General features: G+C 43.3%; 1 protein-coding gene across 1 annotated transcript in view; it reads right to left on the bottom strand.

Moving 5' to 3' along the window:
• Positions 1-18: 18 nt before the first annotated feature.
• LOC139556937 (plexin-D1-like) overlaps positions 19-16951 on the bottom strand; it is a 112528-nt gene continuing 95595 nt past the window's right edge. Inside the window, exons 25-36 of the mRNA XM_071371101.1 lie at positions 13401-13599; positions 13089-13235; positions 12743-12899; positions 12436-12539; positions 11577-11640; positions 9752-9786; positions 8912-9016; positions 8427-8590; positions 8174-8321; positions 5399-5539; positions 3662-3736; positions 19-2661 (exon numbers count right to left, since the gene is read on the bottom strand). Of these exons, the coding sequence (XP_071227202.1) occupies positions 2545-2661; positions 3662-3736; positions 5399-5539; positions 8174-8321; positions 8427-8590; positions 8912-9016; positions 9752-9786; positions 11577-11640; positions 12436-12539; positions 12743-12899; positions 13089-13235; positions 13401-13599 (1456 nt within the window). The 3' untranslated portion in view covers positions 19-2544. The remainder of the gene's footprint in view (positions 2662-3661; positions 3737-5398; positions 5540-8173; positions 8322-8426; positions 8591-8911; positions 9017-9751; positions 9787-11576; positions 11641-12435; positions 12540-12742; positions 12900-13088; positions 13236-13400; positions 13600-16951) is intronic.

The following is a 16951-nucleotide window of genomic DNA, read 5'->3' as shown; positions in this document are numbered from 1 at the left end:
TACGAAACTGACATTTCATGACATTTATACTATATTATAGCATAATAGCATTTATTTTCACAATCTCTGACAATAGACCCAAGTCATTTTGGCATCACAAGTACAGTCATGTCAAACAGTTCTTCCTCTTTGATTAACTTAAGGTCATAGTTTCACTCTAAATTTCCCTCTTGGTCATAATCAATCTTCGTTCTCAGTCACTTCCAAAACAGATCAACCTGTCTTCACATGGACACATCCAATGTAATTATATAGAGTCTAGTCTCTTTGCAAGCAGGTCTGGCACATGAAACGTCATCTAAATAAATCATCTAATTATACTCTCTACTCCTCCATAACCCATCACCAACTTGCAAAGCACATTGGGACTTGTAGTTCAAAGCACCGGTGGAGTTCTTTGCCCATTCCACCAATCAAACCTGAGTACAGCGCAGGTTATAAGAAGATGGGAGGAGTTTCTCATTCACATATCATTGAACAGGCCACTCAGAAAGCATTATAACTCAGCTATAAATATTGCTATGGACATTTATCATACAGTACAGTGCATCATTGGCTCGTCCCCCAAGAAAAAGGGGGTCAGTGCGTAAGATGGTTGCCGGGGATCCAGGTCCCAGAGGCGGTGACGTCATCCAGAATAAGGTCCATCTCCAAGTGCCTCCTCTAACTCCTCTATGCTTCAGGTCAAAGCAGTGTGAAACCAGAGTGAGATTTAAGCCAGGTGTGAATAAGCAGGAAACCAGCTTGGGGTTCTATCCATGTGTGAATAGAAGAGTCAACACAGTCAAAGAGAGGATCCAGAGATTCTATATTTGATATAAGGGACGTGGGTATCAATTCCTCAGTATCTAAAGCAATTGCTCAACACAAGGTAAGTTTCTTAGGACATTTCTTAATCCATGGTACAGTGCTCCCAATGAGGTTTCTGAGGCAGTCTTGGGTTAGGGGTGGTACAGTAAAGCTCAAGCTGACATCTCTTCCAGTCTTAAAGCAAAATCTTTCTTAACTTCTTATGGCTGGGGGCAGTATTGAGTAGCTTGGATGAATAAGGTGCCCAGAGTAAACTGCCTGCTACTCAGGCCCAGAAGCTAAGATATGCATATTATTAGTATATTTGGATAGAAAACACTCTGAAGTTTCTAAAACAGTTTGAATGATGTCTGTGAGTATAACAGAACTCATATGGCAGGCAAAAACCTGAGAAGAAAATCCAACCAGAAAGTGGGAAATCTGAGGTTTGCCTATCCAATATACAGTGCCTATGGGGTCATATTGCCCTTCCTAAGGCTTCCACTAGATGTCAACAGTCTTTAGAACCTTGTTTCAGGCCTCTACTGTGAAGGATGAGGGGATGAGAGCTGTTTCCACCAGGTGTCTGGCAGAGTGCCATGAGCTCACGTTCCTTTTCGTTTCTAAAGACAAAGGAATTCTCCGGTTGAAACATTATTGAAGATTTATGTTAAAAACATAATAAAGATTGATTCTATACATCGTTTGACATGTTTCTAGGAACTGTAATGTAATTTTTTGAGTTTTCGTCTGGTCTGCGCATCATGAATTTGGATTTTTGAACTAAACGCGCGAACAAAAATAAGGAGGTATTTGGACATAAATGGACTTTATCGAACAAAACAAACATTTATTGTGGAACTGGGATTCCTGGGAGTGCATTCTGATGAAGATCATCAAAGAAAAGTGAATATTTATAATGCTATTTCTGACTTCTGTTGACTCCACAACATGGCGGGTACCTGTATGGCTTGTTTGTGTCTGAGCGCCGTACTCAGATTATTGCATGGTGTGCTTTTTCCGTAAAGTTTTTTTTAAATCTGACACAGCGGCTGCATTAAGGAGAAGTTTATCTAAAGTTCCATGTCAAACACTTGTATCTTTTATCAATGTTTATTAAGAGTATTTCTGTAAATTGATGTGGCTCTCTGCAAAATCACCGGATGTTTTGGAGGCATAACATTACTGAACATAACTCGCCAATGTAAACTAAGATTTTTGGATATAAATATGAACTTTATCGAACAAAACATACATGTATTGTGTAACATGAAGTCCTATGAGTGTCATCTGATGAAGATCAAAGGTTAGTGATTCATTCTATCTCTATTTCTACTTTTTGTGACTCCTCTCTTTGGCTGGAAAAATGGCTGTGTTTTTCTGTGACTTGGTACTGACCTAACATAATCAGATGGTGTGCTTTCGTCGTAAAGCCTTTTTGAAATCGGACACCATGGTGGGATTAACAACAAGTTAAATACTTGTATGGTTGAGGCATTTTAATTATGAGATTTCTGTTGTTTGAATTTGGCGCCCTGCACTTTCACTGGCTGTTGTCAAGTCGATCCCGTTAACGGGACCTCAGCCGATCTCAGCCGTAAGAAGTTAAAGCAAAGAGTTCCTTTCTGTCTTTGGGCTCTATAAAGAGAAGGGATATGTAGAGGGTAGACAGACAGGGGGTTTCCTAGGTCCTTGGATCCCGGGTAGGGTGGAGGCAGCCAGGAGGAATAGGCTGGAATCTGGGTGGCGGGAGACTCAGGCCTCACTGCTGCACTCATAGATGTTGTCCTCCACCAGAGCAATGACCTGCTCAAACTTGTGGTGCAGCTGAGTACGCTTCGCTGTGGGGTTGGACTCAAGAGCACTCACCACCTGACAGCAAGGGGGATGAGAGAGAGGGAGAAGGAGAGCGAGAAAGAAACAGTTCAGACAATGGCCAAGTGAGCAACCTTACAAAACGTATCTACCCACAGTTAGAGAATGTGAGAGAGATAGAGAAATAGAGAGACTCATTTCAGTAACCCTCAAGTGTTCATGCATTCTACAGCACAAGACAGAAACTCAACCACCTGCCGAGACAGAGAAAGAGTACTTCAGCAGTTCTTCAGCCTCCATGCATGACTCTCTCCTCACAAGAGCCTTTCCAGTTCACATACTATTTACAAAACCCATGTCTGTGCTGCCTTTCATGTCTGCTAGTTGTCATGCGTTCAGTGGGTGTGACTGGCAGCATGTGCCCAGTGAGAGGGCTGAGTGCGAGAATGTGTAATTCCGAAGTGATTCATAGAGAGTCCTAGAGAAACCTCTGAGTGCCAGGGCTTGGTTGCATAAAACATTTTAAGTGTTAGAGGGCACTTTGGTCACTCCACTGCAGGAAAGTGTTTTTAAGGGGGAAATGTGCAACTGGCTTAAAGTTAAGGAAACTTTAAGGGAAAAGATGAGTGGGAAATTAATTTAAGATGTTTTATGCAACCGGGCCCTGGTGTCTGCTGGTACAGGAGAATGGCAGTGAACAGCAGTTAAACACAGCAGTTAAATACACGGAGAGGGCCCTCAGACATTAGAGGGCCCACAGACATCATCACTGTCTGAATCATTCCACGGAACAGTAGGTGTGTGTGTGTGCGCGTGTGTATTTCGGGTCTGGGTGAAAGAGGGTGTGTGGGGTTGTGAAGAGGCCGTTAGATCTTTAAAGAAGCATGTGATCGCCTGTACTGATGCTTCATGCCCTGATACTCATCTCTCTCTTTCTCTCTGAAACTCTAAACTCCATGTGGAATATAGACTGTGATAAGGCTAGAGATAGGGCCAGTTTAAACGTGTCAAACAGCTCATCCAGGGCAGAGGTAGTGGGAGAGATAGCTGATCTTACCTGGTTTCTGTATTTCTTGGCGTATTTGTAGATCTCCGTCAAGGCCAGGTTGGTATTGAACTCGTTTCTGTATTTCTGTAACAGAGTAAGCGTATCGTTCCGATATACAGTCAAAAGTTTGTATACACCTACTCATTCAAGGGTTAACCAAAAAAGTGTTAAACAAATCAAAATATATTTTATATTTGAGATTCTACAAATAGCCACCCCTTGATGACAGCTTTGCACACTCTTAGCATTCTCTCAACCAGCTTCAAGAGGGAGGTACCTGGAATGAGTTTCAATTAACAGGTGTATCTTGTTAAAAGTTGATTTGTCAATTTTTTTTCCTTCTTAATGCGTTTGAGCCAATCAACTGTATTGTGACAAGGTAGGGGTGGTATACAGAAGATAGCCCTATTTGGTAAAAGACCAAGTCCATATTATGGCAAGAACAGCTCAAATAAGCAAAGAGAAATAATAGTCCATCATTACTTTAAGACATAAAGGTCAGTCAATAGGGAACATTTCAATAACTTTGAAAGTTTCTTCAAGTGCAGTCGCAAAAACCATCAAGCGCTATGATGAAACTGGCTCTCATGAGGACCGCCACAGGAAAGGAAGACCCAGAGTTTCCTCTGCTGCAGAGGATAAGTTCATTAGAGTTAACTGCACTTCAGATTGCAGCCCAAATAAATGCTACAGAGTTCAAGTAACAGACACATCTCAACATCAACTGTTCAGAGGAGACTGTGTGGCCAGGCCTTCATGGTCGAATTGCTGCAAAGAAACCACTACTAAAGGACACCAATAAGAAGAAGAGACTTGCTTGGGCCAAGAAACACGAGCAATGGACATTAGACCGGTGGAAAGCTGTCCTTTGGTCTGATGAGTCCAAATTTGAGATGTTTTGGTTCCAACCGCTGTGTCTTTGTGAGACGCAGAGTAGGTGAACAGATGATCTCCGCATGTGTGATTACCACCGTGAAGCATGGAGGAGGAGGTGTGATGGTGTGGGGGTGCTTTGCTGGTGACACTGTGATTTATTTAGAATTCAAGGCACACCTTAACTAGCATAGCTTATACAGCATTCTGCAGCGATACACCATCCCATCTGGTTTGCGCTTAGTGGGACTATCATTTGTTTTTCAACAGGACAATGACCCAAAACACACCTCTAGACTGTGTAAGGGCTATTTGAGCAAGAAGGAGAGTGATGGAGGGCTGCATCAGATGACCTCGCCACCACAATCACCTGACCTCAACCCAATTAAGATGGTTTTGGATGAGTTTGGACCGCAGGGAAGAAAAAGCAGCCAACAAGTGCTCAGCATTTGTGGGAACTCCTTCAAGACTGTTGGAAAAGCATTCCTCATGAAGCTGGTTGAGAGAATGCCAAGAGTGTGCAAAGCTATCGAGGCAAAGTGTGGCTACTTTGAAGAATCGAAATATATTTTATATTGGAGATTTGTTTAACACTTTCTTGGTTACTACATGATTCCATATGTGTTATTTCATGGTTTTGATGTCTTCACCATTATTCTACAATGTAGAACATAGTAAAGATAAAGAAAAACCCTTGAATGAGTAGGTGTGTCCAAACTTTTGACTGGTACTGTAAATCCGTCAAACAAAAGAATCTCAAAAAGTAATACATCAATTAACAGTTTAGCACCGTTGAATGCAGTGACAGTCTGCCACCAAGGCTAACAAATTACAATCAATCATATATTGATCTGTCACCCCTCGCTCTCTCACCCGTGACTCCTCGGCCAAGTGGGCGTTCATCTCCTGCTCGCTCAGTGGCGCCATCTCCTGGATCTGCTTGTAGTAGCACTGCACCCTCTTCTTGTACTCTGGGATCTCCTTGGCATACAGCAGCTTGTTGGTGGGAGAGTCCTGAAACAAGAGACACCGTCCTACTTAGTCAAAGTAACCTCTTTGGATCTTTTAGTAAATCAACCAAACTAGTTCTGTCCTTTACCACTCTCCTGACCACGACCAGTATGTAATATAACCCCTGCCTGTGTTTGGTTGTCAGATTGTTTTCAGTATGACAGTGCTCAGTCCAGTGTATGGTGAGTGTGGTCTATGGTCAGTGAGTTGTTAATGAGACTGTGGGCAGCATGGTCTGTGGTCATAATGTAGTTGGTCTATGGTTGATCTACGGTCCATGGTCATAGCGAGTGGTTGGTGTTATCAGTGTGTGAGTAGGTCAGCACCTCCTTGTGCCGAGACAAAGAAGGGAGGGCCCAGAGTTTCCTCTCCTCACAATAGGAAAGTTAAACAAACCATACCCACAGCCACAGAGAACCAGGCCAGACATAACAACCCTTCCTTCTAGCCATCTGCTACTTCTCCAAGTTGCTGACAGCATTTACAATGGTACTGAAAGCATTACTCAATCACTAAGGTACACATACAAGGTATTGGGTTGAGCATACAGATATGTAGGCTATGCATTTGCGTGTGTGTGTGTGTGTGGTATCGGAGCTAGGAAGACTCCAGCCACTGCCCCTCCTCCTGATAGGGATCCCTCTCTTCCTGTCCACAAGGTCATTTCATTTCCTGTGGTTCCTCCATCTGCCTGACGACCCCCCTTGACCCCTAATAACCGCCCACCCCCTCTCCATCCCTACTGTCTGTCTGCAGGCCACCAGATAAGGTTTTCATTGAAGCAGCTTCTTTTCCAAGCCCTCTCTCACCCCTGCAGAGCGATTGCTAATCCAGACCTCTTACTGACCTGTCCTCTGACCGCTACCCACGTGCGCATGCACACTTGTGTATTATACTTGTGAGGACTTTTTGGGGTCCTATTTACCCTAAACCTGACCCTAACCCAGGGTTTCTCAAACCCGGTCCTTTTGGTTTTTGCCCTAGCACTACGGATTCAAATAATCAACTAATTATCAAGCTTTGGTCATTTGAATCAGCTGTGTAGTATTAGGGGGGAAAAAACTAAACGTGCACACCTTGGTTCCCGAGGACCAAGTTTGGGAAACGCTGCCCTAACTCTAGTTCTGAACCTAACCCTTAAGCCTAAAATAGTATTTTTCCTTTTTAGGACTGGCCAAATGTCCGAATTCTCCTCCTTCTCCACATCCCGATGAGCATCGGGATGTGAGCATCTGGGTTGTTTTTACGGTGCCATGGTGTGTTTCTTTGTTTGTGTGTGTTTCACATGCTTGAGGTGCTTGCATTGGCTCTTTGGCAATGAACAAGTGGAATAGATCAGCATTGTTTGACAAATATCTCCAGGGAGGAAGTCGGTCAGAGAGACAGGAAGCAGTGTGTATGCTAGGGGTCACAACGTCTGAGGGATGAGACTGATTTGTGGGGAGTGAGGGCACTGAAAGGCACACACACACACACACACACACACACACACACACACACACACACACACACAGGATTCCTGGTGCTCATGACCTTGGTTGAGCAGACTGGGCTGAAATAACATGAGGAGAGGTAGACAGAGCTGATGGACTGACTGGAGAAAGGAGGGGAGGGAGGTTGGCAGGGACTGGGGAGGAAACTGGGGATTTCTGCACTTGTCTTTTCCTACTACCACTGACTTTGCTGATAACTATTTTGTTGAGGGAAATTATACTTGTTAAAACAGTGATATGTGGTTGTCTCACCTAGCTGTCTGAAGATGAATTCAATAATTGTAAGTTACTCTGGATAAGAGCGTCTGCTGTCAAAAATGTCATTTTTTGTTCTGTGTGTAAGAGTATATGCTGTAGGTACAGCAGTCTTGTGTATTTGTATCAGGGCCGGCTCTAGCCTTTTGGGTACCCTAAGTGAGATTTGGGTAACCAAAATTGTGGTCTGCCTCTTGACAGTGGAGAGAGAAATGTTCATTTAAAAATGAAATATCCAGCAATTCTACACATTATGCCAAGAAGACGTAGAGAAAATCTTGCAGTTTTAAAGGAAGTTTCCTGCAGTTTTACACATTTTGCCATGGAGCGAAGAGAACATTTTGCAATTTTATAAGAAATATCATGTAATTCTACTTATTTCGCCATGAGGCAGAGGTAGATTTTTGCAGTTTTAAAGCACATTTCCTGCAATTCTACACATTTTGTCATGACATGTGTGCCGGTCGGTATTCGGCCATGATCACTACAAGTTTAGATAACTGGCTAGACTAACTTACAATCTAAAAGTTGTTAGCTGACATGGCTAATTGAGTGACTGTCAAAAAAAGAGAAAATCTGCTGATACACAACCAAATTTCCAATTTACACCTTGTATAGTCTACTATTATAACTCTCAACAGTAAGTTGAGACCCCGACTGACCCCGAACAAAATGAACATTGGGGGGGGGGGGGGGGATAGCGCTACCGGCCGGGGGCCCTAAGCGACCGCTTATGTCGGCCCTGATGTGTAACCATGTCTATGAGTGTGTGTTTACCTAGCAGTGAATATGTGTATGTGTGTATGCATGTTTATGTGTACTGTATTACATGTGTAGGTGTACCATAAAAGTGTGTGTAATGCATGTGTCAAGTGTTTTTGTGTCTCACCTTGCCCAGCTGCAGGTCTGAAATGGAGCAGGCGTCTATGAAGGCCTGGGCGATGACAGACAGACATGCATCCATGTGATCTGTCTTATCAATGTCAAACACAAACTGAGGGTTCTTCAGGATGTTCACCCAGAAACGCAAAGGTAAACTAAGGAGATGGGGAAACATTCTGTGAGCTTCAGAAACATTTAGCATTAGAGGTACATCATGCTACATTGATGAGTAGATGATCAGATGTATCAAGTTCCCCTACCTGTTGGTCTTCCAGATGTGCAGGGTGTCGGGGTCGGTGATGCCCCTCTTGTCCGCCTGCTCCTCCAGGAAGTCAAAGAAGTATTTGATGGCCAGTGGGGGACGCTCTGCGGGAATACTGAGGATGGCCTGGAAAAGGTCGTCCAGGAACTTCTGCAATGTTCCCTACGGAATCACAACACAGATGGGATCCGACACAGAACCAGAACTGGGATCAAGATGGATCGTTTGGAATTCCAGGATGATATCACTGTAAATAGAACTGATAATGGAATGATTCATAATGATAAAGGAATGATGCCTCTGGTTTAGCCAACTACTCTGTGATTGTCGTGCCAAACTGTTTAGGCTCACGATTGGACATGATAAGGAGTTGGCTAGCTGAAGCAGTAACAGACCCAAACTAGGCTGGGCACTGCTTTCTGTCACAGAATTGTAGAATGCAAATCGTTCAAGATAGCTGCCATGTATTTTTTATTTTCTTACCTTGGTGGAGAGGAGGCGTGTCAGGTAGATCTCAGGGAGGACCTTCTTACGGTGACTCTGTCTGTGGGACCTCTTATTCTCAAACAGCTCATCATGAGGCAGGACCTAGATGGGCAGGGGGCAGAGATTAGAGGTTAGAGGTCAGGGTACAAAAACATCCAATCAGCACGATGGGAAATGACCTCATTCTAAATGGGAATCTACTGTACTACGGAGGTGTGACTAACATTTGATAGGGAGATTAAATGAAAAAAAAACGTGTTCCATTTCAAAAGGTTTCTCTTATTCTTGCTTCATGAATACGACCCAAAAATCACAGTGGGGATTTATGAGGTATGACTGACATGATGTCACTTTATGAAATACTGCAAGTTGTAAAATTCTGGAATTTTCTCTTATGCAGTATCATGTGTAACATGCTCCTACAGGTCTTAGCTAGGACAGGGGTATGGAGCTGGGGTAGAAAGATACGTGTTTTTCCTCTACTGAGCCTGTCAACAAACTCCAGTCCAGGCCAGCACACCATAATATGAAATCCTACAACAAAAAAACTGCACACTAAAAATGACTGAAGCAGGAACTCATGTCAAACCCATCTGAGTTTTTTTCCAATGGCTAATGTGTTATTAGCGCTGTCATGTCCTTCCTCCAGCTTTCCTACATGCACATGCACACTCAAACTCTGATGAAAGTATGTAGTCAGATGTATTGCTCAGGCTTCAATTGAGCTCTCTCGGAGACCAACGGGGCTGATGGCAGAAGGAACGGGGTCAATAGAGGTGAATGAGAAAGCTCTCAGTCCGTGTGTGTGTGTGTGTGAGTGAGTGTGTCTGTACTTACCAAATGGATGTATTTCTCTGTGTCCAAGTCTTTGGCTGCAGAGGGAGAGAAAAAAACAGAACAAAACAATCAGAAATCAGAGGAGAGAGAGAGAAATCAGAGGAGAGAGAGAGAAATCAGAGGAGAAAGAGAAATCAGAGAGAGAGAGAGGCAGTTTGAAAAAAAAGAAGATTGGAGGAGGGAGGTGAGTGATAGACAGTAAAAAAGGAAGAGAGTCAGGGGTTTATGGGAAAAGAGAGAGTGTATGTAAGAGCCAACGATTCAGGTGGATTGGGAGCTGAGTGAAAAAAGAAAGATTATGAGTGAAAGAATGAGAGGGAGAAAAGCTGAAGAGAGACAGACAGAGTTTGTGATTGGTGCTGGAGCCAGTCTAATGAGTTTACAAAGCTCAGGCACGCATGTGTGCGCACACACACACACACACACAAACAAACACACACACCACAGCCCCATGGTGACTGTGCTCTCATTACTCCAGGCCTAGCTTTGGCAGGCAGACAGGTTTAGGCCCCAGTCCCAGTCCAGACCCTCTGAGGTGATCACAGAAATGGGTAAATGTGTTTTACATTAGCCAGGGTTTACTTCACATCCATTTAGCCTGTTTCTGGCCCAATATGACTGAGAGGAGAGGCCCTAATCATTAGGGTGGACAGAGCGGGTCTGTCAGAACTAAGATCTGTTCTGGGTGAGGTTAGCAGACCCTCCCAAATGTTGACGTCACAGTAGAGAATCATCTGGTACAGGGAACACTCCACCTCCTGTTTCATCTGGGGCTAGATATCTGTTCATGCTTATGGCTACTGGACATCAACCATGCTGTAGAAAGGTCTAATATGTATGTATGGTTGGCCCTGTCCGGTCTCAGCCTCCAGTAATTATGCTGCAATAGTTTATGTGTCGGAGGGCTAGGGTCAGTCTGTTATATATATTTCTGTTATAGAAATATTATATTATCTGTTATAGTATTTCTTATCCGGTGTCCTGTGTGAATTTAAGTATGCTCCCTTTAATTCTCTCTCTCTCTGATGACCTGAGCCCCAGTCCACCTGGTCATGCTGCTGCTCCAGTTTTAACTGTTCTGCCTGCGGCTATGGAACCCTGACCTGTTCACCGGACGTGCTACCTGTCCCAGACCTGCTGTTTTCGACTCTCTCGCTCTACCGCACCTGCTGTCTCTAACTCTGAATGATCGACTATGAAAAGCCAACTGACATTTACTCCTGAGGTGCTGACCTGTTGCACCCTCTACAATCACTGTGATTATTATTATTTGACCCTGCTGGTCATCTATGAACGTTTGAACATCTTGGCCATGTTCTGTTATAATCTCCACCCGGCACAGCCAGAAGAGGACTGGCCACCCCTCAGAGCCTGGTTCCTCTCTAGGTTTCTTCCTAGGTTCTGGCCTTTCTAGGGAGTTTTTCCTAGCCACTGTGCTTCTACATCTGCATTGCTTGCTGTTTGGGGTTTTAGGCTGGGTGTCTGTACAGCACTGAGATATCAGCTGATGTAAAAAGGGCTTCATAAATACATTTGATTGATTTATTGATTGATTTACTGTGTGTGTGCGTGCATCCGTGTGTGATTGATTAAGCGAGACTGCTACAGCGTGTTTTATGGCGGGAAATGTACGTATGTCGGTGGTTTGATGTGTGTGTATGTGTTTAATATGCTCAGGATAAAGTGAATGTGTGGGGGGTTTTACCGTAATATGCTCAGGATGAAGTGAGTGTGTGTGGTTTTACCGTAATAAAGTTTGTATTTTTCTAAGCATGTAGGAGTGTGTGACAAGGTGACAGAGTGTGTGTGTGTGTGTGTGACCTACCTCTCCCCAGGGTGTTGTCTCTCTTGTCTTTCATGCTCATGGCGAACGACGCCCCCTCTGGGATCTGTGGGAGGGTTCAGAGGTCACAGGGACAGGGGTGAGAGGGGGAGCACGAGAACTGGATCGTTATCCGCAGCCTCAGGGTATGTGTGTGTGTGTTCGGGTGTGTGTGTGAGTCTGAAGTGGCAGGGTGGCTCCAGGGGGGCTGCAGGGGGGCTGGCTGGGCTCATTAAAGTCAACACAGTGAAATGGATTGAACAGCCTTGTCAGTGAACCGAGACTGTTAGTACACACTGTGCCTCACTGCCTTCACAACTCAGCACTAACTTAACAGAGCACGTAACAGCACTGGTAACAGGGCAAAGGTTATAGGTCACCGCCCGACTGTTTACACACACAAATACACTCAGACACACAGAATTACTCTGACACATTACAAACATTTTAAGACACTAGAAAATGCAAAGCCCCCCCCCCTAAAAAAAATGTACACCAAGACAAACACACAAATAGCCACAGACAATGACAGATACAAACAAAAACAGAAATCACACAATAACATACTGCATGTGTATGATGACATAAACAAACACAGTCACAGAGGGCACCACACACATACTGTATTGACACCCATCTGTATGCGAACACAGATAAACAGAATGTGGCACCCCTTGGGCAGTCAACATTTACAGTGACTCTTCACCATTCACCTCTCTGTTACTTCCACCCTTGCTGTGAGTGTGTTAATGTCAGGGAAAACACACAGACACAGGGGACACACCACGCACAACCTCACTTATGCATGCACTCACGCACGCACAGGTGAGATGGTGTGTGTGTTGTGGGAGCAGAGCCTTGCCTGGTAATGTGAGACTGTGTTGAGTTTCTTCCTGCCATCCTCCATCACTGAAGTGTTATCCAGGTCCTGGAGGATCCTGCTGTTACTACCGGACGCAAACCATTCTACAGCACAGCAGAGGGGGGAAAAAAGGGAGAGAGGGACGAGGGAAGGGACAAAATGTTATAAATGTTCAAATGCATTTGGCCATCTATTGTATTCATGTCAGTTGAGCTACAAAGCAAGAGTTGATCAGGGCTCCCTTTCAAAAAATGTCTTCCTCAATCAATCTAAATAAAGGAAGGAGAATAAAATACAGTTCTCTCACCCAGGTCTACGTCCTCTGCCATGGGCCACTGCGAGAAGGGCAGGTTCTTATAGAAGGCATCTAGAATCTTATCCTTCACCTGGCAGATGGTGTCTGTGTTCATCACCCTCACGACCAGAGAGTCCATCCCACAGCCCTGGAACGAGACGTTGATGTTCTGGACACACACAAAGAGAGGGAGGACATTAGAGTAGGCAGGGTAGGTCACAATTATTTAATTAGGACATTATAAACAGGATTATATAGAGGTGAATGATTGACACATGATACATGCATACAGCAAGACTTTTCGATTTTTTATTAACCAATCAGTATATGAAACCAGCATTGCTGTGTTGTGACTGACCTGTGGCTTGGCCTCGATGTTCTCTCTGAGCAGCCACTCCTCGTTGAGGGTGTACCGGGCCTTCCCTGTGATGGCATCTATAGAACCCTTGTTGATCTGCTGCTTGATGGCACACAGTAGCAGGAAGAAGGGCTCGCCCACTGTCTCCTGGAGAAAACATCACAGTAACATGTTAAAAACGTAACAGAAAGCTTTGAGAACCGAGGGAGGATGTTTCTCAGTAAGGGGTTCAACAACATTGACAGTGGATCCTCATGATTTGATAAAAAGGTCAAGGTGAGTCTCTTTTTTATCCCTCCGTCCTTCCCACACCTTGAGGTAGCTGTACATGCAGATAGACATCCAGTTGGTGAGCATCTTCTCCACCACAGACTCTGTGCGTCGCAGCATCAGCTTGGGGTTCTTGGCGGCCGAGGCGTCGATCAGGTCCACCAGCAGATCCTTCATAATGCTGGTGTAGTACTCCAGTTTACCATGGAGGGCGATAGTGAGCAAGGACGCCAGGCTACACCTGAGAAAAGAGAGACAGAAGAAAAACACCAAAATGTGTGTGAGAACAGACTGCAGAGACATACCCAATTCATGCAAGAGGATTTACTCCCCGCACCTGAGAACACACAGAGTTACGTAGTCCAGAAAGGAAATACCACTTGTACATTTAACCATTTATTAGAAAAGATAACCGTGCATAGTATTTGGCATGAGCAAGAGACACCAGCGCATGTGTGCGTGTGACATCCTGCATTGCGGAAGCATGTGTAGAACTGGTCAACTTCAATAGACCACATGTAAGTAGAGTGTGAATAGATTTGGTGCAATGTCAGCTGATGCCATCACACTGGGGTTTCCCTTCTGAACTGGCTCCGTTTTATTTATGAGTGGTCCAAATGGATAGAGGGTGTGGACGGGGTGATTTCCATAACAAAGATCCTTTCATCCAGGAGACCAGGTAGGGGAAACAGTATAGCTGTTGTGTTGCTTAGCCTGGAGAGGGAGGGAAGCGGTTTGGTCTCAGGTAACCTAATGTAGCAGGAGTAAAATAAATGCCCGACTTCCTAAATCCAGTTTTCGAAGTCCAGTTTTCGGCAGAAAAGGAAGCTAGGTTAAAGATATCCCTGATATCCCCGGATTCATCCGGTTGTTGGCAACTACGCTAAGGGTGGTACTCAGGAATCTCCCATGTCTTTGAAGAGCCTCCAGAACAAGATTGTTTTTACACTGATATGCTGAGGTGTTGTATGGAGCTGTCATATTCTACACATAAACACTTTGAACTGGGAAGAGGTGGATACATAGGGTCATTAGTTAGGATCCGATTCCGACTTAGGAAATTACGCCTTTCTTAAGCATTTCTCAGTAGTTGGTATTCCGACTTACCTTGTGCAGGTGTGCAACAGGCTTTGCAGGGGTGGTTCCCTTGCGCGTGCTGAATAAATGTAATTCAACAGCTGAAAACCCTCCCGCTTGCTGGCCAACATTCAATAGGGTTGTCAGTAGATTTATCTTCATTTTAAGCCATCCCTTTAAATACTGTGTACCTTTAATTTGAATTTTGGCGACAGACTAGCCTGTTGAGGATAGAGGGCGCTATTTTCACTTTGGGGAAAAATCGTGCCCAATTTAAACGGCCTCGTACTCTATTCTTGCTCGTACAATATGCATATTATTATTACTATTGGATAGAAAACACTCTCAAGTTTCTAAAACCGTTTGAATTATATCTGTGAGTAAAACAGAACTCATTTTGCAGCAAACTTCCTGTCAGAAAGTGAAAAATCTGAAATCGAGGCTCTGTTCCAGGGCCTCCCTATCAATTTGCTTGAGATTTATGACTATACATGCACTTCATACGCCTTCCACTAGATGTCAACAGGCAGTGAGAGGTGAAATGGGGAGTCTAGCTATATCTATGGTCAAAAGAGAGGTCTTGGAATGACATGACCCCAATTTCCTTTGTTCAGGAAGACGCGGGAAGGACATCAGCTTTGGCTTCTGAAAAGCTCTCGTTATAGACGGCTAATATCTCCGGCTTTGATTTTATTTGATAAATGTGATAATATCATCGTAAAGTATATTTTTTCAATATAGTTTTATCAGATTATTGAAATTTTTTCGGGAGTTTTGGCGTGTTCCGTTCTCTGCGTTTGGTGACGATGGACAGCTTCGCGCCACTTGGCAAGTTTTGGTTGCTAAATCAACAGACGAAGAGGACATTCTAAATCCAAACAACGATTATTCTGGACAAAGGACCCCTTGTACAAGATTCTGATGGAAGCTCACCAAAAGTAGGACCCATTTATGATGTTATTTCGTATTTCTGTCGAAAATGTTTACTATTAGTTTCCGCCCAGATTTTGGGCGCTGTCTCGCTATAACGTAAGCTGTATGTCGTACTAAAGTTATTTTTAGAATTCTAACACGGCGATTGCATTAAGAACTAGTGTATCTATTATTTGCTGTACAACATGTCTTTTTTAGTAAAGTTTATTATGAGTTATTTGGTCAGAATAGGTGAGTGTCCAAAATAGCTCCGGACAATTTGGTGAATCGATGCTACATATTCACAATGTATAACCACGGTTTTCAGCTCTAAATATGCACATTTTCGAACAAAACATAAGTGTATTGTATAACCTGATGTTATAGGACTGTCATCTGATGAAGCTTATCAAGGTTAGTGAAAAATTATATATCTTTTGCTGGTTTTTTACGATCGCTAACTTTTGTTGCTGATAAATGGGTTGTGTTTTTGGCTATTGTGGTAAGCTAATATAATGCTATATTGTGTTTTCGCTGTAAAACACTTAAAAAATCTGAAATATTGGCTGGATTCACAAGATGTTTGTCTTTCATTTGCTGTACACCATGTATTTTTCATAAATGTTTTATGATGAGTATTTAGGTATTACACGTTGGTCTCTGTAATTACTCTGGCTGTTTCGGTGCTATTTGTGATGGTAGCTGCAATGTAAAACTATGATTTATACCTCAAATATGCATTTTTTTCGAACAAAACATAGATTTATTGTATAACATGTTATAAGACTGTCATCTGATGAAGTTATTTCTTGGTTAGTTTGGTTGGTTCTTGGTTAGTTTGGTTGGTTTTGTGCAAGCTACCTGTGCTGTGAAAGAAATGTCTGTGCTTTTTTGTATTTGGTGGTGAGCTAACATAAATATACGTGGTGTTTTCGCTGTAAAACATTTTAAAAATCGGACATGTTGGCTGGATTCACAAGATGTTTATCTTTCATTTGCTGTATTGGACTTGTTAATGTGTGAAAGTTTAATATTTCTACAAAATATTTTTTGAATTTCGCGCGCTGCCTTTTCAGTGGAATGTGGGCGGAGTTCCGCTAGCGGAACTCCTAGACAGGCTAGAATACATTGAGAGAACTGGTTCAGAAAATAGGGATCAATAAAAGAAACCCATATGCATATTAGTCTCCTATTCAACACGAACTGGTAGAATATATACTCTGATCTTGTAGATTACGTAGGCACATTTTTGAGTTAGGAAAGTATGTATGTAAAAACAGGTTTGGAGAGCCTGTAATCACAAAATATATTGATGAATAACAAAGACAGTGGTTTGATTCATCCTGAAAGTTGTCATATTCAAATTCAATCTATGAAATATTAGAAGGTGGGAAAAAAGTATACAATAAGGCTTGAACAATAGTCCTGTAAATCTACCCTGATTCTCACTAATCACGGAACTGTTTGACAACGGTCCAGTCATTGTAAAGCGTGCACCAGGCTCCAGGTTCTTGCTTGCTATGATTCAAATAGGCTACATGTACCAAATTATTGCACAACGTTAGCCTAATATGATCCACTAATGCTAGCGACCCTCGGGAACA

The sequence above is a fragment of the Salvelinus alpinus genome, chromosome 28 (genome assembly GCF_045679555.1).
Source record: "Salvelinus alpinus chromosome 28, SLU_Salpinus.1, whole genome shotgun sequence".
Classification (NCBI taxonomy): domain Eukaryota; kingdom Metazoa; phylum Chordata; class Actinopteri; order Salmoniformes; family Salmonidae; genus Salvelinus; species Salvelinus alpinus.
The sequence above is the reverse complement of the archived record's forward strand: the minus strand, read 5'-3'. Positions and strand labels throughout refer to the sequence as shown.